At 36.3% G+C, this 19,471-nt stretch overlaps 1 protein-coding gene across 9 annotated transcripts in view; it reads left to right on the top strand.

Moving 5' to 3' along the window:
* The window catches only part of PPARGC1A (PPARG coactivator 1 alpha), a 627,593-nt gene that overhangs the window by 568,263 nt on the left and 39,859 nt on the right, over nucleotides 1–19,471 (top strand). For all 9 annotated transcript variants that reach the window (XM_074321853.1, XM_074321847.1, XM_019743879.2 and 6 more), the window contains one exon: nucleotides 17,549–17,743. In XM_074321853.1, the coding sequence (XP_074177954.1) occupies nucleotides 17,549–17,743 (195 nt within the window). The remainder of the gene's footprint in view (nucleotides 1–17,548; nucleotides 17,744–19,471) is intronic.

Raw genomic sequence — 19,471 nt, 5'->3', positions numbered from 1 at the left:
AAAAAAGATATTATAAAGCATTTAAGTAAAATACCTGCTGTATGAATCGAAGACTCCATTTTACCTGGTCTTATTTTTAAGTTAAAATGAATTAATTAATTCCTCCCCTTATCACCTTCTCATATCTATCCCCTGTTTATATTTTCTATGACCCAGTGGTACTTGATATTTTTGTCCTAGTTCAGCCATTCCAAATTGAAGGCAGTATGTGTAAGGTATTCCCACTTACTAACCACCATTTGTTGTGTAAGTAGAAAGGCTGTGTAAATGGGGGAAAGACTGAAATGGCTCATTGCAGGTAACAGATTAAATAGGGTTTCTTAGGATTTCCTCTTTAGTTTTGCTCTTTGATTGGCAGGAACACATTTTTAAAATGATTTTTAAACAGTAACATCATTAGAGAAAGAGTAGGAAATAATGACATGGTGTTTCATGGTGCCGCCTCTGCCCAGTATCTAATTTAATACTTACCATAACGTTGTGAAGCAGGTATCTCTATTTTATAGTTGATAGCGCTGAGGTCTCAGGCCCAGATGCCTTTTCTGAGGATACAGGCTAGTATGTTTCAGAATAGGAACTTGAATGCCATCTTTATAAGGCCAAATTCCATAAAGTTTTTCTTTTACTACTTTGGAGATATTCACAGCGGGCATGGTATCAACAGAAACAGAAGCAAACTGAAAGACTTTGGGTTAATGTTTCAGGAATATTGAACTACCAAATGCTCTTCTAGGGACAAAGTGAGCAGCAACTGACACTGGGATGGCACAGAACTATTTTGCTATCAGTTGCTAAAGCCTAATGTTTTCGTATTGTGCCTGGAGGTGAAAGGATATACCCTAGGGCCACCTTTAGCTGATAGCTTCAGATGTTTCACCCCTGAACAGATTACATCACAACAAACAGACCTGGAAAGTTTGTCTACAGCCATTGATGTCACCAGGGCAACGAGGATTCCCAGGAGAAAGCACGAATTGTGTCTCATCTCCTTCCACGGCTTTGCTGTAGAGTTTCAGACAAATTCTGAGATTGTTTTTATACGTGTTGTGAGGAAGAAAATAACCTAAGTATTCAACTATATAAGTATAGTATAAATTTAGTAAATATTGTTTGAATGATTTTTATCTGAGATGCATGTCTCTCTAGCACTACATTTTTATATAATGCTTCTTGACACGTTTTCAAAGCACGTAGATATTATGCTCTTTTTACTTCTAATAACCTCAGCCACGGCAGATTTTACTGCTGCCATTCTACAGATGAGAAAATTGAGGCCCAAGGAAGACATAATCTATGCCAGGGCTATTTAATCTATGCCAGGGTGGGTCTGGACTGATCTTTGCTAATTATTTAATCCCAGTTAAGCTTTTTCTCACATCCTTTTATCACACACTGCACATGCTTTTTATTTTTATAGTTTTATTTTATAAATACAAAAACTCTCATTACAGGAAGATTAGAAAAAAGATAAAGTTATCGGAAGTTTCTCTTCCTTGCAATATTTTGGTGTTTATTTTTCCAGTATACATGCATAGATCAGAAAGTGGACAAGTGAAATTTGCTAACTTCCTTGATTGACTTAATAATTTTTAATGGGTCATTTTATTTTAATGATATACACCTATATTATCATTTTCGTGGATGTGGCATGTCACGTGTGGGCTCTCGTGGGTGCCTGTTTACTTTTCAACCCAAGCTTTCATAGCCCACCCAACCTATGGTCAGAGGTCACTCTCATGTAATCTGCGATGGTGTTTTTCCAAAAGGATCCAATCGAATGGCAGAGGTCACAGTAATGAAGCTCTCGTGTGGTGAGTGTCCTGGCCATACACCAAAGAGGTTTACGTGATGAACTTACACATACTGAAGAAGGGTCTGGGCTGGAGAAAGATACTGCCAGGAACTAACCAAGGGTCAAAGCTCCTAGCCCATAGCCCGAGTGGGTAATTGAGGTGAGAACGGAGACTCAGGAAAGACAGCCCCCCAGTAAGGGGCCAGACTGGATAAAGAGGAAACACTCACATTCCGTGGAAAAAGTGCGAGGTTCAGGGCGTCATGAAGTGGGACACTGGTCTTCACTGATGGGAAAGTCTTCTCTATCTCAGCCCATGAGATAGATCATGGCAACTATTTTCATCTTCCCTCTCAGGCTCTACCATTCAGTCTTTTATCGGAGTAATTCTCAATCCTGGTTCCCATTAGATCTCCACAAGAGGAGCTTTTAAATATACCAACTCCTACCTCCAAAGATACTGATTTAATTGCTCTGTGGAGAGACGGGGTAAATATATATATATATATATATATATACACATATATATACATATATATGTATATATATATATATACATATATATATGCATATATATGCATATATATGTGTATATATATATGTGTGTATATATATATATATATATATATTTTTTTTTTTTTTTTTTTAATGCTCACGTGAGTCTAATATAGAGCCAAAATTGAGACTCACAGCTTTACAGACATCTTTCACTTTGTGTAAAAGACGATCAGCAGGAAACTTTTCTTTAAGTCAAGTTTTTGTACTGAGAATTATATTTTCCACAGTTTTAGAGATTTAAGTATTTCTAAGTTATCCCAGTACGAAAACTTTTCTAAGAAAAATAACCATGTCCTGCTTTCATAAATAAATCTGATTTTTAAAAAGATTTGGCTTTCCTTAAATCAAAGTAGGGTTCTTACTGCTTTGTACATTCATTTATTCCTCACAGTAGTTTATTTTTGTTTACAGTAATTTATTTTGTTAATTATCTGTCTTTCCCAGCTAGAATAAGCTTGGTGAGGGAAGGGATTTTAATTATTTTGTTCATTGTTATAACCCCGGTGTCAAGAGTATCTGGCACATAGTAGGTACTCAATAAATATTTATTGACATTTTTTGACACTCAGTTTGACATGCAAACCATGGTTCTTATTCCCAAGAAGCTTACACTTTGTTGAAAAGGACAGACCTGGAACTTAATTACAGTCCAGTGTTTCTATAGAGGTCTGTACTGGCAACTTCCCATTTACAATATTTTAAACAATGTTGAAGACTCAAGAAGAAAAATGGCGAGTGGAACAGAAAGCTTCTTTGCTATTATTTACTTTTATTCTCCTGGAAAGCAACACTGGAGTCTATGGGCTCCTTAGTAGAAAAACTAAGGAGCCCATAGACTCCAAACAAATACAGATTTTGATCAGTTGCTAATTGACCTTGAGAAAGTCTGTTTAACCCTTTGGGCCTCCCCAAAATCACACAGTTGGATGAGTTGACTCCTCTTAGCTCTTCCATTTGGTATTTCTGTTACTATATCCTATTATTACGTGACTGAGCCTATCGTTAAATGACTTGTTTTCTCCTTTTGTCGTTCTGTAAGTCTTGAATTTTTATTCAGTTCGGTTTGTACTTCTTTTGTCCCATGTTGTTACAGGCACATACACTTTTTAAATCCAGTTACCAAGGTTACTTAAAAAAAAAATCCCTGTTGACGTTAGTAGCCAATTTTTCTAATCAGATGTCAAATGCTACCCTACTGTGCATGCTCACCACATATACATAGAAATCACTGATAATTATGAATGATTCTGCATCTAGAACTGATTCAGTATAAAGTATTTAAAGATTCTTCACAAGGGATACACTCAGTCTGGCATTAAAAAAAGCTCAGTCTCTAAATCCTAGGAGATTGCAGATTTACTCAGATGCTTTGTAAACCTAAACCCACATGGAATACTTAGATACGAAGTCATTGAGAAGATGAATTTCTTATATTGTACTTATTCGGCAAGTATTTATTGACAACCCACTACTCTGTGCAGAACACTTTAGTGGAAAATGAAATTTGCTCAAGGAGTCTAAGACCCAATCCCAGCCTCTAAATGGCTCCTATTCTCTTGAGGGAAGGGCTAGGAGTGGCACAGAGAATTACCAGGAAGCACACTTTGATTTCCTTCACCCTAGATGGCACCAGACAGGACAGCCTTGCCTCCGAATAGCTTCTAACCACTTTGAGACAATTTTCTCTCATTTCAATGCTATTGCCAGAACATTGCAGTAATCAGATCATTTGACATCACCTGTATCTGGGCGTCCCCAACCTTAATATACCGTATAGATCCAGGTGCCAGGGAGCTGCAGCTGCACAGTTTGCATAGCGTGGTGCTAAGTCTTTATGAACAAATAGCATTGGGCTTGTGAGGTTGCCTTCTAAGCACTTCTTTTCGGCAGAAAATGTGGTATCTTATAGAGAATTTATTGGTTGTAATGGGAAATTAAAAACCATTTTTGACCAAGTCAGTCTAAAAATTTTGCATGTGCCAGGGTTAATATCTGCTAATTTGCAACAATAAAACTTTATGAGTCATTTATAGTAGGCCTCCTTCCTGAAGTCCTAGCACTGCTGTGCTCATTGATGAATGCTCATGTGTAATGTTTGTTAAATATTGTCAATATCACCACCATCCCATTTCCATCTGTATGTAAACTATGAAAAATTTGTGTCACTCGTTCCATATTCTCACCTCACGGCCTTACACTTACTCTTTTCTCTGCCTAGAACTTTTCTTTCTCAGGTATTGTAGTTTGCTACTTCAAATGCTGTCTATCTCTCTCTCTCTCCATATATATATATTATATATTATATATATGTTATATATATATATTATATATACTATATATGTATATATATATATATATATATATATATATATATATATATTATACATATTATAATATACACACTGGTGGTGCCAAAATATATATTCAAGTGGACACATTGGTCAGCATTGCTCTAGCAGTAGTTCGCCGTAATCAGAAGCGTCTGGATGCTGATTGTACCCACTTTGAACACCTCTTGTAATTGCAGAAGTCAAATGTGACTTGTATTCATCTTTTGTTATCGGTCTGTATTGCATATTACAATTTTAATACAGTTTTTTCCTTTCTTAAAATGTGAATACATTTTTCTGGCACCTTCTGTATATATGTGTGTGTGTGTGTGTGTATATATATATAGTCTATATTCTTTCTTTACATATATTTTCTCTGTGTGTATGTATTTATGCACACTCTATAAGCTCTATTATATATATATATATATATATATATATATATATATATATATATATATATATATATATTCCATCTATTTCTATCTCTCTATATATGTGTTTTTTGGAAGGGGCACGTTTTTTTATTATCAGCTATCCTCTCTCCACCAAACTAAAATTAAGTCCCTAGAAAACAAGTTATAGCACATGGTAGGCACTCAATAAATATGTATAATTAATACTCATACATGTATCTGTAAATATGGTACAGGCCTGCATGTGTGTGCAGGAGTGGAGGGTGCAGCAAGTGTAATACCGCAGTTTACCTTGATGTGGATTTCAGGTGACCCCCCATGCAGTAAGCAGGCAAGCAGCTAGTGATTATCTCAAACTGCGTCCTTTAATTCCAACATACCAACACTAACAAGTAACAGATAGGCAATGACCTTTATACAAAGTGTAAGAGTTTCTATAAGAATTTGTGGTATTAATAATTTTAATAGCCACACTTAGCATTTCTGTATTATGTAGATTGCCCTTATAAAGGAAAATATGTTTTTCCCTTTTCCCTTCATTTGTTCATATTCTGTCTCTACCTCAAGGTCTACTTTAAATGATCCCCCTATGATGGGATATTTTTCAACAAATCTATATTTTTTTTCACTGATTTTGAACTCAATCTAGTGCATGTGGACAATAATATAATAATTATAATATCAGTAAGAGCAAACCTAGTTCTTACTATATACCAGGCACTGTTCTACACTTTTTGTACAATTAAGCTCAGTTGATTCTCAAAATAACCCTGCAGTGTAAGTCTTATTATTAAACACCCTTCTCAGCCATGAAATCTGAGACACAGAGAGGTTAGGTAAGTTGCTGAAGGTTACACACCTTGTAAGTGATGAACTCAGGATCTAAACTCAGGCAGTCTAACTTCGGAATCTGTATCTTGCCTCACGGCCTCTTTCATAACAACGTAAGAATCTTATAAGGCTTTTGTGTCCTTTCTGAGCTGTGAAAAACAATCTTAAGAAGTCTAGGAATGTTTAAGAACTTTGTGCAAGTATATAAAAGAAGGTCCTCAAGAATCATTTAGTATGGCCTATGTAGTCAAATAGACTGCAACACCAGAATGAAGTTTGTGGTGATGCTGATGGTCAGAAAATGGTAAAGAAAGAGGAGAATGAGTGGCAATAGAAAGAATGAAATGTCATATGACTAATCAAAAAGAAACGTAGGAAGTAAATAAACAATAAGCTGCAATCAACAAGGTAGCATAGCTCTTGAAACATCTAAGCACATTAATGTAAACTATTGGGAATAAGAATTTACATAGAGTAAATAAAATGATGTTATTAATAGCTATTAAGAGCTGGTAGAATTGCATGTCAGAGGGGATCAATCTAGTGGAATCGTAAGTTCCCATTTGATTTATACACTATTCAGCCACAAAACAGCAACGTACCCAAACTTGCATGATTATCAGAATCACTTGGTATGCTTATCGAAACTTCAGAATCCTGAACTGATCCTAGCAATCAATTCTTGACTACGGGCGGTTTTGCCTTCTGACAAATACCTGACAATATGTGGAGACATTTTTGGTTGTCATACTTGCTGAGCTGCTACTCCAGCCGTTTAATGCATAGAGGCCATGGGTACTGTGAAACATCTTAAAATGCACAGGACAGATCCCTACAGCAATGATTTATCTGGCTCCAAATGTCAATATTACCAAAGTTGAGAAACTCTGATCTGGAGATTTTGATTTTTGTGGTGTGCGATGGGGCCCAGAAGTGTGTATTTCTGTCCCGAAATCCAGGTTATTTTTATAAAGGTTTTAAGAACTTAAAGATACCAGTATGAGCTGGGTTTGCTGAAACACGTCTCATTAAAGAGGGAACACCTAAAACAGGCTTTGAAGTAGGGCTGTAATGTAAACAAGTGAAGGGGTGAAGGAAGCATAGTCTAACAGAAGAGCAAATCACTCGCAGTAGAACTAACGGTAGGCTACGCAGAAGCACTGGGTCAGCAATAAATGGTAAGAAGCTGACTCTGGGTGGTGAACACACAGTGGGATTTATAGATGATGTAACACAGAATTGTACACCTGAAATCTATGTAATTTTACTAACAATTGTCACCCCAATAAATAAAAAATAAAAAAGAAGCAACCTAAAGGCGACCAACTGCCTCTTTCTACATGGAAGTCCCAGTCTGCTTCATGAACTAGAGCTTCACTTCCCCATCTCAGTCCTTGTCTATTGCTAACTCACAAACATGCCTTTCTGACTTATTCTATATCCTCTGGTAAGAGTATAGATTAGACTAGCCCATGCGTATGCTCATTTTTATTCTAATAATTTCTTCCATAAAATTCCAACCTATAAAGGGAGTGAGAACAAGGAATTATTAGATGCGTCTGGTTTGATATCTAACTCTGCCTGCCTCTCATTAGGTGCATGAGTTTGGCACTAATACTAAGGTTAATGGGTGGTTTTAATGAAATAGTACATGTAAAGAAATTAACTCAGCACTACGGACCCAGGAAGCACTCAGTAAAGGTCAGCTGCTATTTACTGTTATTTTTTTATTAAAATAACATTTACCTGTCATAATAGTTGTGACACTATTTAAATAAACAGAAAAAAAGTGAAGTTGGGATTTGAGATGATAATGAGTACCTTATATTAATCTTAGCAACTGATTATTTTGTACTTTGTTTCGATTGAAGAGGATTGAGAAAATTCTGCTTCACAGAAATGTGTATTTGTAAATGGCTCCAGGTTTTAAACTGCTTACCCTCACTTCTTTTACCCTCACTTTTTAATCTTGAGACCAACACAAAAGGATTCATTATGGTAGGTTAATGCAGTGGTGGTCTCTACCGTGTTTATGATAACACATTTTCGTGTGCATGTTGCTTTCTAAAAACAAATTCTTTATGTTGGCATATGAGTTCAATTATAACAATACTGAAATATATACCACAATATTTATAATCAGTCCTTACAGTAACTCCAGATGTCCAGTGTTCCATGGAACACAGCTTGAGAACACCTCTGGCTAAAACAATTATATATTCCCAGCGTGTAGATGAGTGTGTTATGCGGTATAGAATGAAGAAGCGCGCCCTAGTCCAGATAGATTACACCAATTGTTTTCTCTTGATTAGGGAGCCTGATGTACGGACAGAGATCGTAAGTTAGTTTGGCATGATTTTCTCGTCATAAATCGTCTTGGCTCTTTTGTGGTATTTGCAAATTAATTGCTTAATGATGCATTCCAGTGTCTTCCCAAACACCAGTGTTGGTGTGAGTAAATCTCTGCATTGATGAGACATATCCCAATCCCTTCTTTTATAAAAGATGGACATTACATTTTCTCTTACAGGTTCAATACTTTGGGACTAATTCCAGAATTAGTGCCTCTGTAGTTGCCATTGTTCATATTTACTTCTTTCCCACTAAGAATATATTGGATTCTTGCCTGGCCTATCAGCTGGTGTATGAGACATGAATGCAAGCTAATTTTAAATCATAGCCTAAGATAAACATTATTAATAAGATAAATCTGCTGGGGGATAGAAAGAGGTGGGATTTACAGAGCAAACACTGATGACAACAACAAAAGAAAAATGAAAAGTCACATTAGATTCATAGGACTGGTTAGACTTTTTAATTATTATTTCTCTTTATTTTTGTTAAGCATCTACTATATGCCAAGGGTCTTAATAGTGATCAGCCAGGCCTCACAGACATTCTATTTTATATAGATCATGAACAAGAACAATTACCAAAAAAATATACATATATATAGTAATAGAAATTAGTGTCAAAGGGAAAAATAAACCAAGAAGGCAGATATAATGTGTCTGGGATAGTTGGGAAGGTCTCACTGGATACCTGACATTTGAATAAATGAGGGGCAACCATGTGGCCATCTGGAAGAAGAGCCCTCTAGTAAGGGGAAGCAACAGGTGCAAAGACCTTGGGGCAGGGGAATGCCTGACATTTTTGTGAACCAGTGAAGAGGTCAGATTGATTGGAAAGGGTTCAGATGGATAAATGGGGGTGTTGACAGGATCAGATGATGTGGTCTAGTATAGGACAACCAACCACACATCTCACTTAGCCCGCGATAGTCTCGGTTAACCCTCAAACGGTTGACTATGTATAATAGCCTCTCTCAGTCTTAAAGTGGTCTCACTTGGAAGATAAATATGGTGATCCTAGGCTAGTAGTTCACTCTTAGGATTTTGGTTTTACTTGTAGAGATATGGGAAGCCATGGAGGGTTTGGTCAAAAGAGGGCCATGGTACGACATCAGTTTTATCAGGATCATTTAGTCTTCTGGGTTGAGAATGGATTGTTGGGATGGGGTGGCCAGTGGCAAAGGTGAAAACAGGGAAGCCAGTTAGCACCGATAGGATTATCATTCTAGCATTCACAGTGCAGCCCGAGTTGAGTTGTTTCACTTGAGGCCACACAGCTAGCTAGTGGTACAAATGGGACTAGGATCAATTCTCCTGACATTCAGTCTGCTGTTCTTTTCACAGTGCCCAGTTTTTCTCTTAGTTTAAACTCGTGGACGTGTTTTGAGAAATAAACATAAAACATCCCCGCCCTTCTCCCCTACCCCCCAAAATAGCTCATTTTGAGTGCATCAGTAAGGATTTTCTTAGGCCTTTCTCTTGAATCTCTGCTTTTGCACTTTACAAGGTGTGATCAAAATATATGGTAATGTTTAAATTTTTTTAAAATTGATTACAGCAAAAGACACATTGCCATTAATCCCCCTCCAAATACTCCCCCTCACTTCAAACACACTTATCCCATCATTCTTTCCGTTTTCCAAAGCAGTTCTGGAAGTCCTCTTTCGTGAGAATCTTTAGTTGTGCTGTTGTGGCTGCCTCAATGTCCTGAATCGATTCAAAATGTTTACCTCTCATGGTCATTTTGACTTTGGGGAAGAGCCAGAAGTCGCACGGTGCCAGATCTGGTGAATAGGTGGATGACTACACACTGTTATGTTTTTATTTGGTAGAAATTGCTGTACCAGAACTGATGTGTGACACAGAGCCTTTCCATTGTGATTGCAAAATACGATGAATGCTGCTGCCGAGTGCCATCTGATGGAAAGGCAGGGATCTTCAATATGAGAAGCAACATGTCCAACCTTAGTAACACTGTGTGACAAATTTCACCTTATTCAGTGCAGTCAGTTGGGTGTGAGCTATGATTGAGAGAAGATATGTTTTAAAGTGTGCCCTAAATCATCCTCCATCATGACAACGCTCCGTCACACATTGCTTCTTGTACTGCAGTTTATGTCAAATAAAAACATTATAGTGTGTCCTCATCCACCTTATTCACTGGATCTGGCACCATGTGATTTCTGGCTCTTCCCCAAAGTCAAAATGATTCAGGACATCGAGGTAGCCATGACAGCACAACTAAAGACACTCATAAAAAGAGGACTTCCAGAACTGCTTCAGAAAGTGGAAAGAATGATGGGATAAATGTGTTTGAAGCAAGGGGAAGTATTTTGAGGGGGATTATGGCAATATGTCTTTCACTGTAATAATTTTTTTAAATTTATTTTTTAAATTTATTGGGGTGACAATTGTTAGTAAAATTACATAGGTTTCAGGTGTACAATTCTGTATTACATCATCTATAAATCCCATTGTGTGTTCACCACCCTGAGTCAGTTCTCCTTCCATCACCATATATTTGATCCCCCTGACCCTCATCTCCCACCCCCCACTTTTTAATTTAAACATTCACTGTATTGTTTGATCACACCTTGTAGGTCATGTATCCTCTTTAGAATAATATACTCCACATGTTCAGAACATGCTTATTAACTCATGAGTGAGTAACATATGCTAATAAGTTAGAATGGAGCCTAAGTACAGATGTGAATGTACATTTATGCCTACTTAAATAGGAGCATAAATATTAATAGGTATTAAATAGACTCCCACAGGTCTAAATGTATCTATGGAGAGAATTCTTCAGTTTTGCTTATATTTATTTCCACTTGATTCTTATTTTATTTTTGTGGGAATTATGTTCAATGTTTGATCATTGGTTTCCTCAGAGTGGATAACTGGAAGAACAGATGTGTTGATTATACACTTATATAGTCAACTACAGCTGAATATGTGAGACTACACTTAAGATATTGAGATATATATGTGTATAAATTCTATTTTAAACATATGCACATTGAGATGCAAACTTATGTATGTCGGGGGGACATGGTATGTTATGTATAGACATATTTACATATATGATATTTTAAGTAGGCTCTATGTCTATGGAAAGTTACCCAGATAGTGAAATTAAATTCTGTATTCTTTCTATTTGCCAGTACATCAGTACAATCTTAAATTCCAGTAACTCTGGAATCTCACAGGGCAAATACTTGTAATACAATGCACTTATCTTATCTCACCTGGGAATAAAATAGAGGAATAAGCTAACTCTCAGGGCATTTGTAAGAAATAAATAGATACAAAAGTATTTTTATAAGAGATGCATGATGTAATGTAATGTAGTCTTTATTGTCTTGATTATTTTGGTTGTACATATCTGCTTGAAATTTCTCAAGTCATTTTTTTCTACCTTCAAGTGCCCATCCTTTTTCAAAACACTTTATTCCATATGCTAAATGAAAAACGAGTGGGTTATTTTAGGGATTCTTCCTATTGAGTAGAGTATAAGTTAGCAACTTGTAAGAAGTGTCATGTGGGGATTCTGCCCATTTTCTTTTGGGGTGTGAGAGGGTTGGAGGTTGGAGCCAATGCCTGGATATAAGAGTAGCAAGAAAAACCACAGAGGATTATAGAGCATTCACGGGGAAAAAAAGAAGTAAGAGGAAAAAGAGAAAGAGTTGTTTGAAAGTGGGCATTCAAAATATTTAACAACCATTTCAGCAAAGGCTCTGATCACTGATTGGACATGTGTAATAAGCAATCAGTGAAGTGATATCAGTCCTGTTTAAAATGATTTAAAGAAAAAAGCTAAAAATCTCAAATTTTATTTTTGTGATATAGTCTGAATTGTTATTTTTTAATTTCATTTCAGAAGAAAAATTTCCTTTATTTTGAATTCAGCTTCTTTCAAATCTTGAATCAAACTTTATATATCAAAACCAAACTTTATACATGCAAAAGTTTTTTTGGCTTCTTGTTCATGAGACTGAGGTACGTAGCTTTAAGTAGTTCAGGAAAGGGACTCTTATGATCAATTATATTCCTTATTTGAACTCCTGACTTTATCATGAAAGTCACTTTCTCATTTATTTATTTCAACTCCTGGTGGGGTCTAGAAGAACAAATACTCCAAAATAATGGATGATCCAAAAATGTCATTTATATTTGGTTTCCGAATATACACATATTACCAGATGTTATTCTAATGGGATTTCCCTTCTAAATTAGGCCACACTTAAAGTAGGAGTTAATTTTGTCTTCATTAACTCCTTCCAAATCAGCCTGATGGGGCAAGGAGAAAGCCCAAAGCATGCTGGGTATTTGGGAGGAAGCTGGCCCAGTGCTAAGAGTCAGTGGTAGATTGTGCTCAAAGAATGAAATTCAAATATGGGTAATCAAGATGATGGGCATATGCACTGGAAATGTTTATTGAGCACCTTCTTGATGAATTCTCAGGCCATTATCCACTCTTTTTATTAATATCTCCCTATTAATCATGAGTGCAGAAAAATTCTGTAATAGGAATTAGGCAGATAATAACCTGAAATTTTATATATAAAAAAAAAAAACCAAAAAAAATCCCAGAGGTTCCGAGAGGTTAAGTGACCTCTCACACAGATTGATCTCTGAGTAAACAGTACCTAAGATATTGAAACTGATTAATGAATGATAAAAAGCCCCCACTGTTTCCTTCTTATTGATGATTTGAATAATGAGGAAGCAAGAATTCTCCTGGCCTAATTCACATTAAGAGAGCTAAGATAATGAAGCTGTGATTAAATGGCTATTAAACTATTTTTATCAAACAGAGATCAAGGAAGTGTGAAAATCTAGGGATGCAGAGTGTAATTGCAATTCTACAAGATGTGGAAAAAATTACTATCATAAGCAGGGCATGGTCCTTCCATAATAGCCTACATTTAGAAATCTTGGGGATACCACATGCAGTTTTCACTCTGGGTTTCTCCCTTCAGGTGTTGGTTAGTGTTTCAAAGTCCCTCATCTCCTCCTTAATTTAGTGGATTTATTCACTGTCTGTGTGCAGTTGGGTGAGTGGAATGCACTATCTGCCCCAGGATGTATAACCAATTGGAAGATTCTTTTGCCAATGGCTCCCAAAGGAAGAGGGCCCAGCTATTATATACTGGATCCCAAATTTCAATTTTGAAGTGACTCTGGGCACCTGAAGGGGTAGAATTTACCTTCCTTCAATGGTACGTTTTGAATTACAGCACAATTAGTACAGGTCATATAGGGACTCAGCAGTCCCAAAGAGCAGTCATAAACCTTCTGATTTTGTTGACTGTTCTGAACTCATTTGCTAAGGACATGGTATTGTGTTGGAATTGTTCCATATTCTACATTTTGGGTTGTTCGTACACATGTATGTGTATCAACTGTCACTGGAAGTTCTTTACACTTGAGTGAGTTTTTGTTGATGTGCCTTATTTATTCCTGGAGAGCCCTTAGAGAATGAGGTATTACAGTCACATGGACCTTTATTTAGGTCAGCAGAATAGCAGCAGACTTGCATTGTGTAAGGAGAGCCCAAGGTTGAAACCCACCATGGGAAATGCTGCTTGCTGACCACAGAACTCAGCAATGGAAATACCTCTTGGCCTGGTTTCTCCCTTTACTTCCCACCCTCTGTAGCTGGCTACTAGACTGAGCTCAGTTTGTGTAGCTGTAGATCACTACCCAACTGGTGATCTGCTCTCTTTCTCACCTCACTGCTTTTCTGTTTTTAAACTTATTTGAAACTAGTAAGTAGATTTTTGTAAAAACAGTCCTTTCAAACATTTAGAAAGTGGTATCAGAGCTGAGTCTTTGAAAGGTTATCTTGCAATGTCATTTTACTGACTAATGTGTTTCCCTGCCCTGTCACCTGTGAACAGACATGTGTTACTAGGCCAGTGTGCTTCATCTGCAGTGACGTTGATTTATTTGCTCTGTAAATTGGGAGCGAAGCAATAATGGAAAGTGACATTAATTGTTTAACAGAGTCCTTTTTGTCACATCCATTGCCTTCTCGTGGGGGTGTTTGACTGTTGAAACTCATGGTAAACTAATTGACATTGCCACAGTGAGGGGCAACGTCCACTCAAGTTCACATATTGGGATATCTGTTGAACTTCAACACAGAAGTGTCATTGGTAAATATCAAACTTTTCCCCCAGTCTTCTATGATTAAAAAAAAAAAACACAGAGAATTTGAAATAATAACATTATTTTCTTCCTTAATTCAAAAACCACTTTCCTAAAATAATTGGTCTTGGAGCACCCCTTGGAGTCGCCCACATACAGGGATGATAATTAAAAGGTTTAAATTATTTTTGATGGACACTGAATATAAATAATGATTATATGATTATAGTCCTCCTGGTCCATACAATTTGAATATCAGCCTACTCTACCTACAGACCTCAACACACACACATACACACACTCACTCACTCATTCACACTCATAAACATACACAAGCAAAATACCAATCTTCTAGCCTGTAACCCTACCCCCACCCTTTGTGGTTCCAGTAGAGAGGAGAATTAAAATAGTTGGTGCTTTAATCAGATCTTGTAAATTAATTATAACATTATCAAGCTCCAATCTTTCTGCCATTGTATTTTGGTGTACATTCACCCAGGCTTATTAAATAAATTGGAAAAAGCTAGTTAATTTAAGTGTTCTTTGTCATTTTGACTTGATTGGAATTATTGTAGTTTGTTTGCACTAGGGATCAAACTAAGGCGCTATTGTATTTTGTGATTGAAAGCAAACAGAAGCTTGTAGTATTATTTCTGGGAAGCCAGACCCAAAATTTAAATCTGGGTAAACAAAATTACTCATTTATTGACAAACATCCTTAACTGTTTTTATTGAGCTATTTTTAAACTTGAAATACATCTTTATGAAAATTGGGATACCTGGAAAACATGTTCAATTTACTGAAAGTATGTGTGTGTGTGTGTGTGTGTGTGTGTGTGTGTGTGTGTGCCTGTGTGTGTGTTTCAGATATTTTCAAAATTATTTTTATTAGGTAACATGGTGATTCTTATATTAATGTAAATTTCATGGCTTTGGGATATTTAAAATAATATCTATTTCATCTACTTACATTTTTACTCAGAGTACTTTAATACTTGATTTAGTTTTTGGTATGTGAAGGAATCTAAATTAAAATGTAAAGGAGATTGGCGTCTTTGGATGCCAAATTATAATCCTGGCCAGAAAATAAAGGAAAATTATTTCAGTATTTTTACTAATAAAATTACATGGACATTATCCAGAAGAATTGAGGGGGAGGGAGGGATGCTAATAATTGTTATTTAATAGAGTAATTTGAATTTTTAAGGATTTGATCAGTTTATGCAGGAAGTGGTGCCATTTTGAAGTTAACCTTTTATCCCTTCTGATTAGGATTTACCCTCTGCATTAGTCTTAAAACTCATACAGTTGCCACTTCTCTCTGTGTGCCCAAAACCAACTTGACTCACAATGTCAAATCTAGGAGCACTGAGAAGATGCATAATGCAAATGTAAAAATTACCCCATAAAGTCCACTGTAAGTAGCAAATAGCTCATCTCGGCCTCTTGAATCAAAAAAAAATAAATAAATAAAATTTAAAAAAATGTCTGTAGTTTTTCTACTGGATGGAGGCTGATCAGTAATGAGGGAAAACAATTTTTTTATGTGAAAATAGAATGTATATGTGATAAAGCCCTGCCTAATTTTCTAGTAATACAATTTGATTTTCTGATTAGCTGTCTTATTCTGTGATTCTTGTAATTTTGTCAGGTCAATTAACTGGAGTTCAGTGCCAGAGAGAAAGAAAGTGTGGGCATTGCTAGCTTCATTAGATGTCAGCAGCTTAGGTGCATTTTGTAATAGAATCTGTGTGAGATAATTTAGTTATTGTTGGTGTCATAGCATACAGAACGTTAAAAAAGGTATGCAACAGATCATTGGACAAACAATGTGAAGCGCTAAAAGAAGGAAACAAAAGTGATATACACACTATATATTTTAGGCAATAAATGCAGATCAATCAATTATTCACCAAGTAATCAACGCCTATCTATACTGTGTACCCAGCATTGATTGCCAGGTGCATAGAATGTAGCATATTGCCCTATGAACAAGGAACATAAGCTCTAGTTTGGGTCATCTTGAAAGTTTTTATATAGAGTCCTGAAATCAATATTGTCTTTTAGAATAAATTGTTTACAGGTTCTTCCCTTCTGCTGGAGTATTACTGGAGGAGCAGAGTGTTGTTTGTTTCTCTTTATACCTTCAGTACCTGGTATAGATATTCAAAAGTATCTGTGGAATGAATAAGAGAAGATTAGCTTTCCAAGGATGTGTTCGTGGGAATGAGTGTGGGCATTGAGAAAACCAGTTAGAGTATGTTTGCGAGAGCCTCCATTAGAAGTAATGTTGCCTTAGAATCCTACCTTTGGCCATTAAGAAATGAATACACTTAAGAACTATTACAAAGTTAGACTCTTCTTATTGACTGACCAGCTAAAGAGGTCTCAAGGTAGTTCCAGAGTTTAGGTCTGAAGAATTGTTACCCAAACGTGAAAAGTCAAGAGAAATAGTTTTGTCATGAAAGGTCCTAAGTTTAGGTTTGGGAGATGAGGGAGCTATTATCAAGTAGACATATCCATTAGGCAGTTATAGATTTATGACTGAATTTGGGAAAGATGTCAGAGAGAGAAATAAATGACTATGGAGTGTTAGGTGATGAGATTATAACTGAAACCATGAACATGTATAGTTTCTCTTGGTATAGTTTCAATTTCTGGCGGTGTTCAGATGTTTAACATTTTCACAGGTATGCTGCATGGCAGACTGAAACACTATATGTGAAGATTAACTAGATAATGGTTAAAATCCTTTCAAGTCCTGAGATTCTCTAAATCATCTCTTTTAGTTAGGGAAACAAGACATAAACATGTGGAAAACGACTGTGAACAAGATAGAATCATAGACAGAGGCATTAGGCTCTGACATAATAAATTACTAAATTGGACAGCTCAACAATCAGAGAATGGTACAGTAGAGGTATTAATTCAGTGTATGTTTCAGACAAAAATGAACTTGGAGTCTGAAGAAAATATCGTTGTGTTCTGGCACAGACATTCAAAATTGCATGTATAGTTTCTCATTGGGCTAAACATGTCCCATCTATGTTGATTAATAGTGTTACCCATTTCCCAATGTCAACTCGCTCAAGTCTTCTTCTGGTTTTGTTTTTGCAGAAGATAGATGAAGAGAATGAGGCGAACTTGCTAGCAGTCCTCACAGAGACACTGGACAGTCTCCCTGTGGATGAAGACGGATTGCCCTCATTTGATGCACTGACAGATGGAGATGTGACCACTGAGAATGAGGCTAGTCCTTCCTCCATGCCTGACGGCACCCCTCCGCCTCAGGAGGCAGAAGAGCCGTCTCTAGTAAGAACCCTTCCTACTGTTTATCAGGAATTGGAGTTGCCTCTGGCTACCCGCTGCATGGGTATGATGTAGTAACAATAAGGGCTGGATTTTTCATTTAGACTGAGGCCGGAACAATCCCCAAGCACACCTGGACTTGCAGATTCTCTGATTCCATGTTTAAAAATATTGATAATACAGTCTTCATGTGCTCTTACTGCATTTTTTAAAAAAACTATCTTTTGTGTGTACTTTTATTTCTTAGTGTTATTTATGTTCATGGTAGAAACTTAGAAAATGTAGACAAAGAATAGACTGAAAATTTACTTGTAATTTCAAATAACCTCTAATATACAAAATGGTTGAAATCTCTTTTATTAAGATATATGATCAGTATGTTTGTGAATTTTAAGTGTATGCATTATTTTTAATGGTTGCATAGTATTTTATTATTTGAAGATGTCCCAATTTATTAAGCAATCCCTTATGGTTGGATATTTAGTCTTTTCCCCCCCTATTTTTCACTATCATAAATTGTATAATAATTGACATTGGTAGTTTTATTCTTATGCATGCAATTCTAGAAATAGAAGGTAGATCAGGGGTATGTAATATTTTAAGACTTTAGATCCATAATTCTTATGAAGATTGAAAGCTAATAGCACACTCGCAACCTTAAGTTACCTAAATTTATGGTAGGTACTGAAGAATGAATTTGTTGGCAGTGGAGAGTGAATTTTCTGTTCAAAGCAGTGCTTGACCAGAATTGTATTCGTTCTAAGACACGGTTTTACCTTCTCATTTGTGGTAGCCATTTGTCATTTGCCATAAATCTGATATGAGCACACTATGTAAATTACGGAATGCCATCCTCCAAATTTTAATAATGTCCTTTGATGTGCCATTTAGAGGTTGTTTCTCACCCATCTCTAAATTGTTAAATGTACTCCGTGGAAACATATGGAGACCCTACTTATATTCCTTCACCTTTTGAAACTTCTGGTTTAGAAGAAAATATCTCATAACTAATTGTTATTTATTCCCCCATTTCTCCGTTTGTTAGTATCCATTGGCTTTTCTGTCAGGACTCTGAGTTCTTTGTGTTGATACCAGGTGATTTTCATCCACACAGTTGATTCAGTTGGGGGGAGTTGACCTAGAGTCATACTAAGTGTCCCAGGAGGGAGGTCATGGAAGGCCCTCAAATCAAATGAAGAAACAGGAGTCAAGGGACAGTAACTGCTTTGGCTGAGCCAGAACCCACATCTCCTGACTCTATTTACAAAACCTCTTCAACAGTAGCCACTCTTTTAATCCATATATTCTTTGAATCAGTAAGGTTTTATACTTGATCATGCAACTTGAGTCAAAACATCACAGAATCTTTCATGTATTGACATTTTGTTCATTTGAGTTATTGAGGGGGAAATGTACAAATATTCCCTTCCTACTCCCCAAATCCTCATTTAGCAAGGCAGCTTTTCTCACCTAGTAGTGACTTGGAAATCCTTTTAGGAAGGTACTTTTGCCTTACTGTATCTAAAAGAAATTGGTAGACAATACTAAGTGTCAAATGTAGGAAAAGGGAATACTTTCAGTTGGTAGTATAATGCCAAACTTTTTCTTAGTTTTAAAATATACATTTCCTTTAGTACTTTTGTGCTAAAGTGTGGTATAATCAAAGAGTGATAGAATTACTTTTTATGATTATAATTAAATTTAAGTTTAAAATGTCAATAACTTACTCTA

The sequence above is a fragment of the Rhinolophus sinicus genome, linkage group LG02, assembly GCF_036562045.2.
Source record: "Rhinolophus sinicus isolate RSC01 linkage group LG02, ASM3656204v1, whole genome shotgun sequence".
NCBI lineage: Eukaryota > Metazoa > Chordata > Mammalia > Chiroptera > Rhinolophidae > Rhinolophus > Rhinolophus sinicus.
The sequence above is the reverse complement of the archived record's forward strand: the minus strand, read 5'-3'. Positions and strand labels throughout refer to the sequence as shown.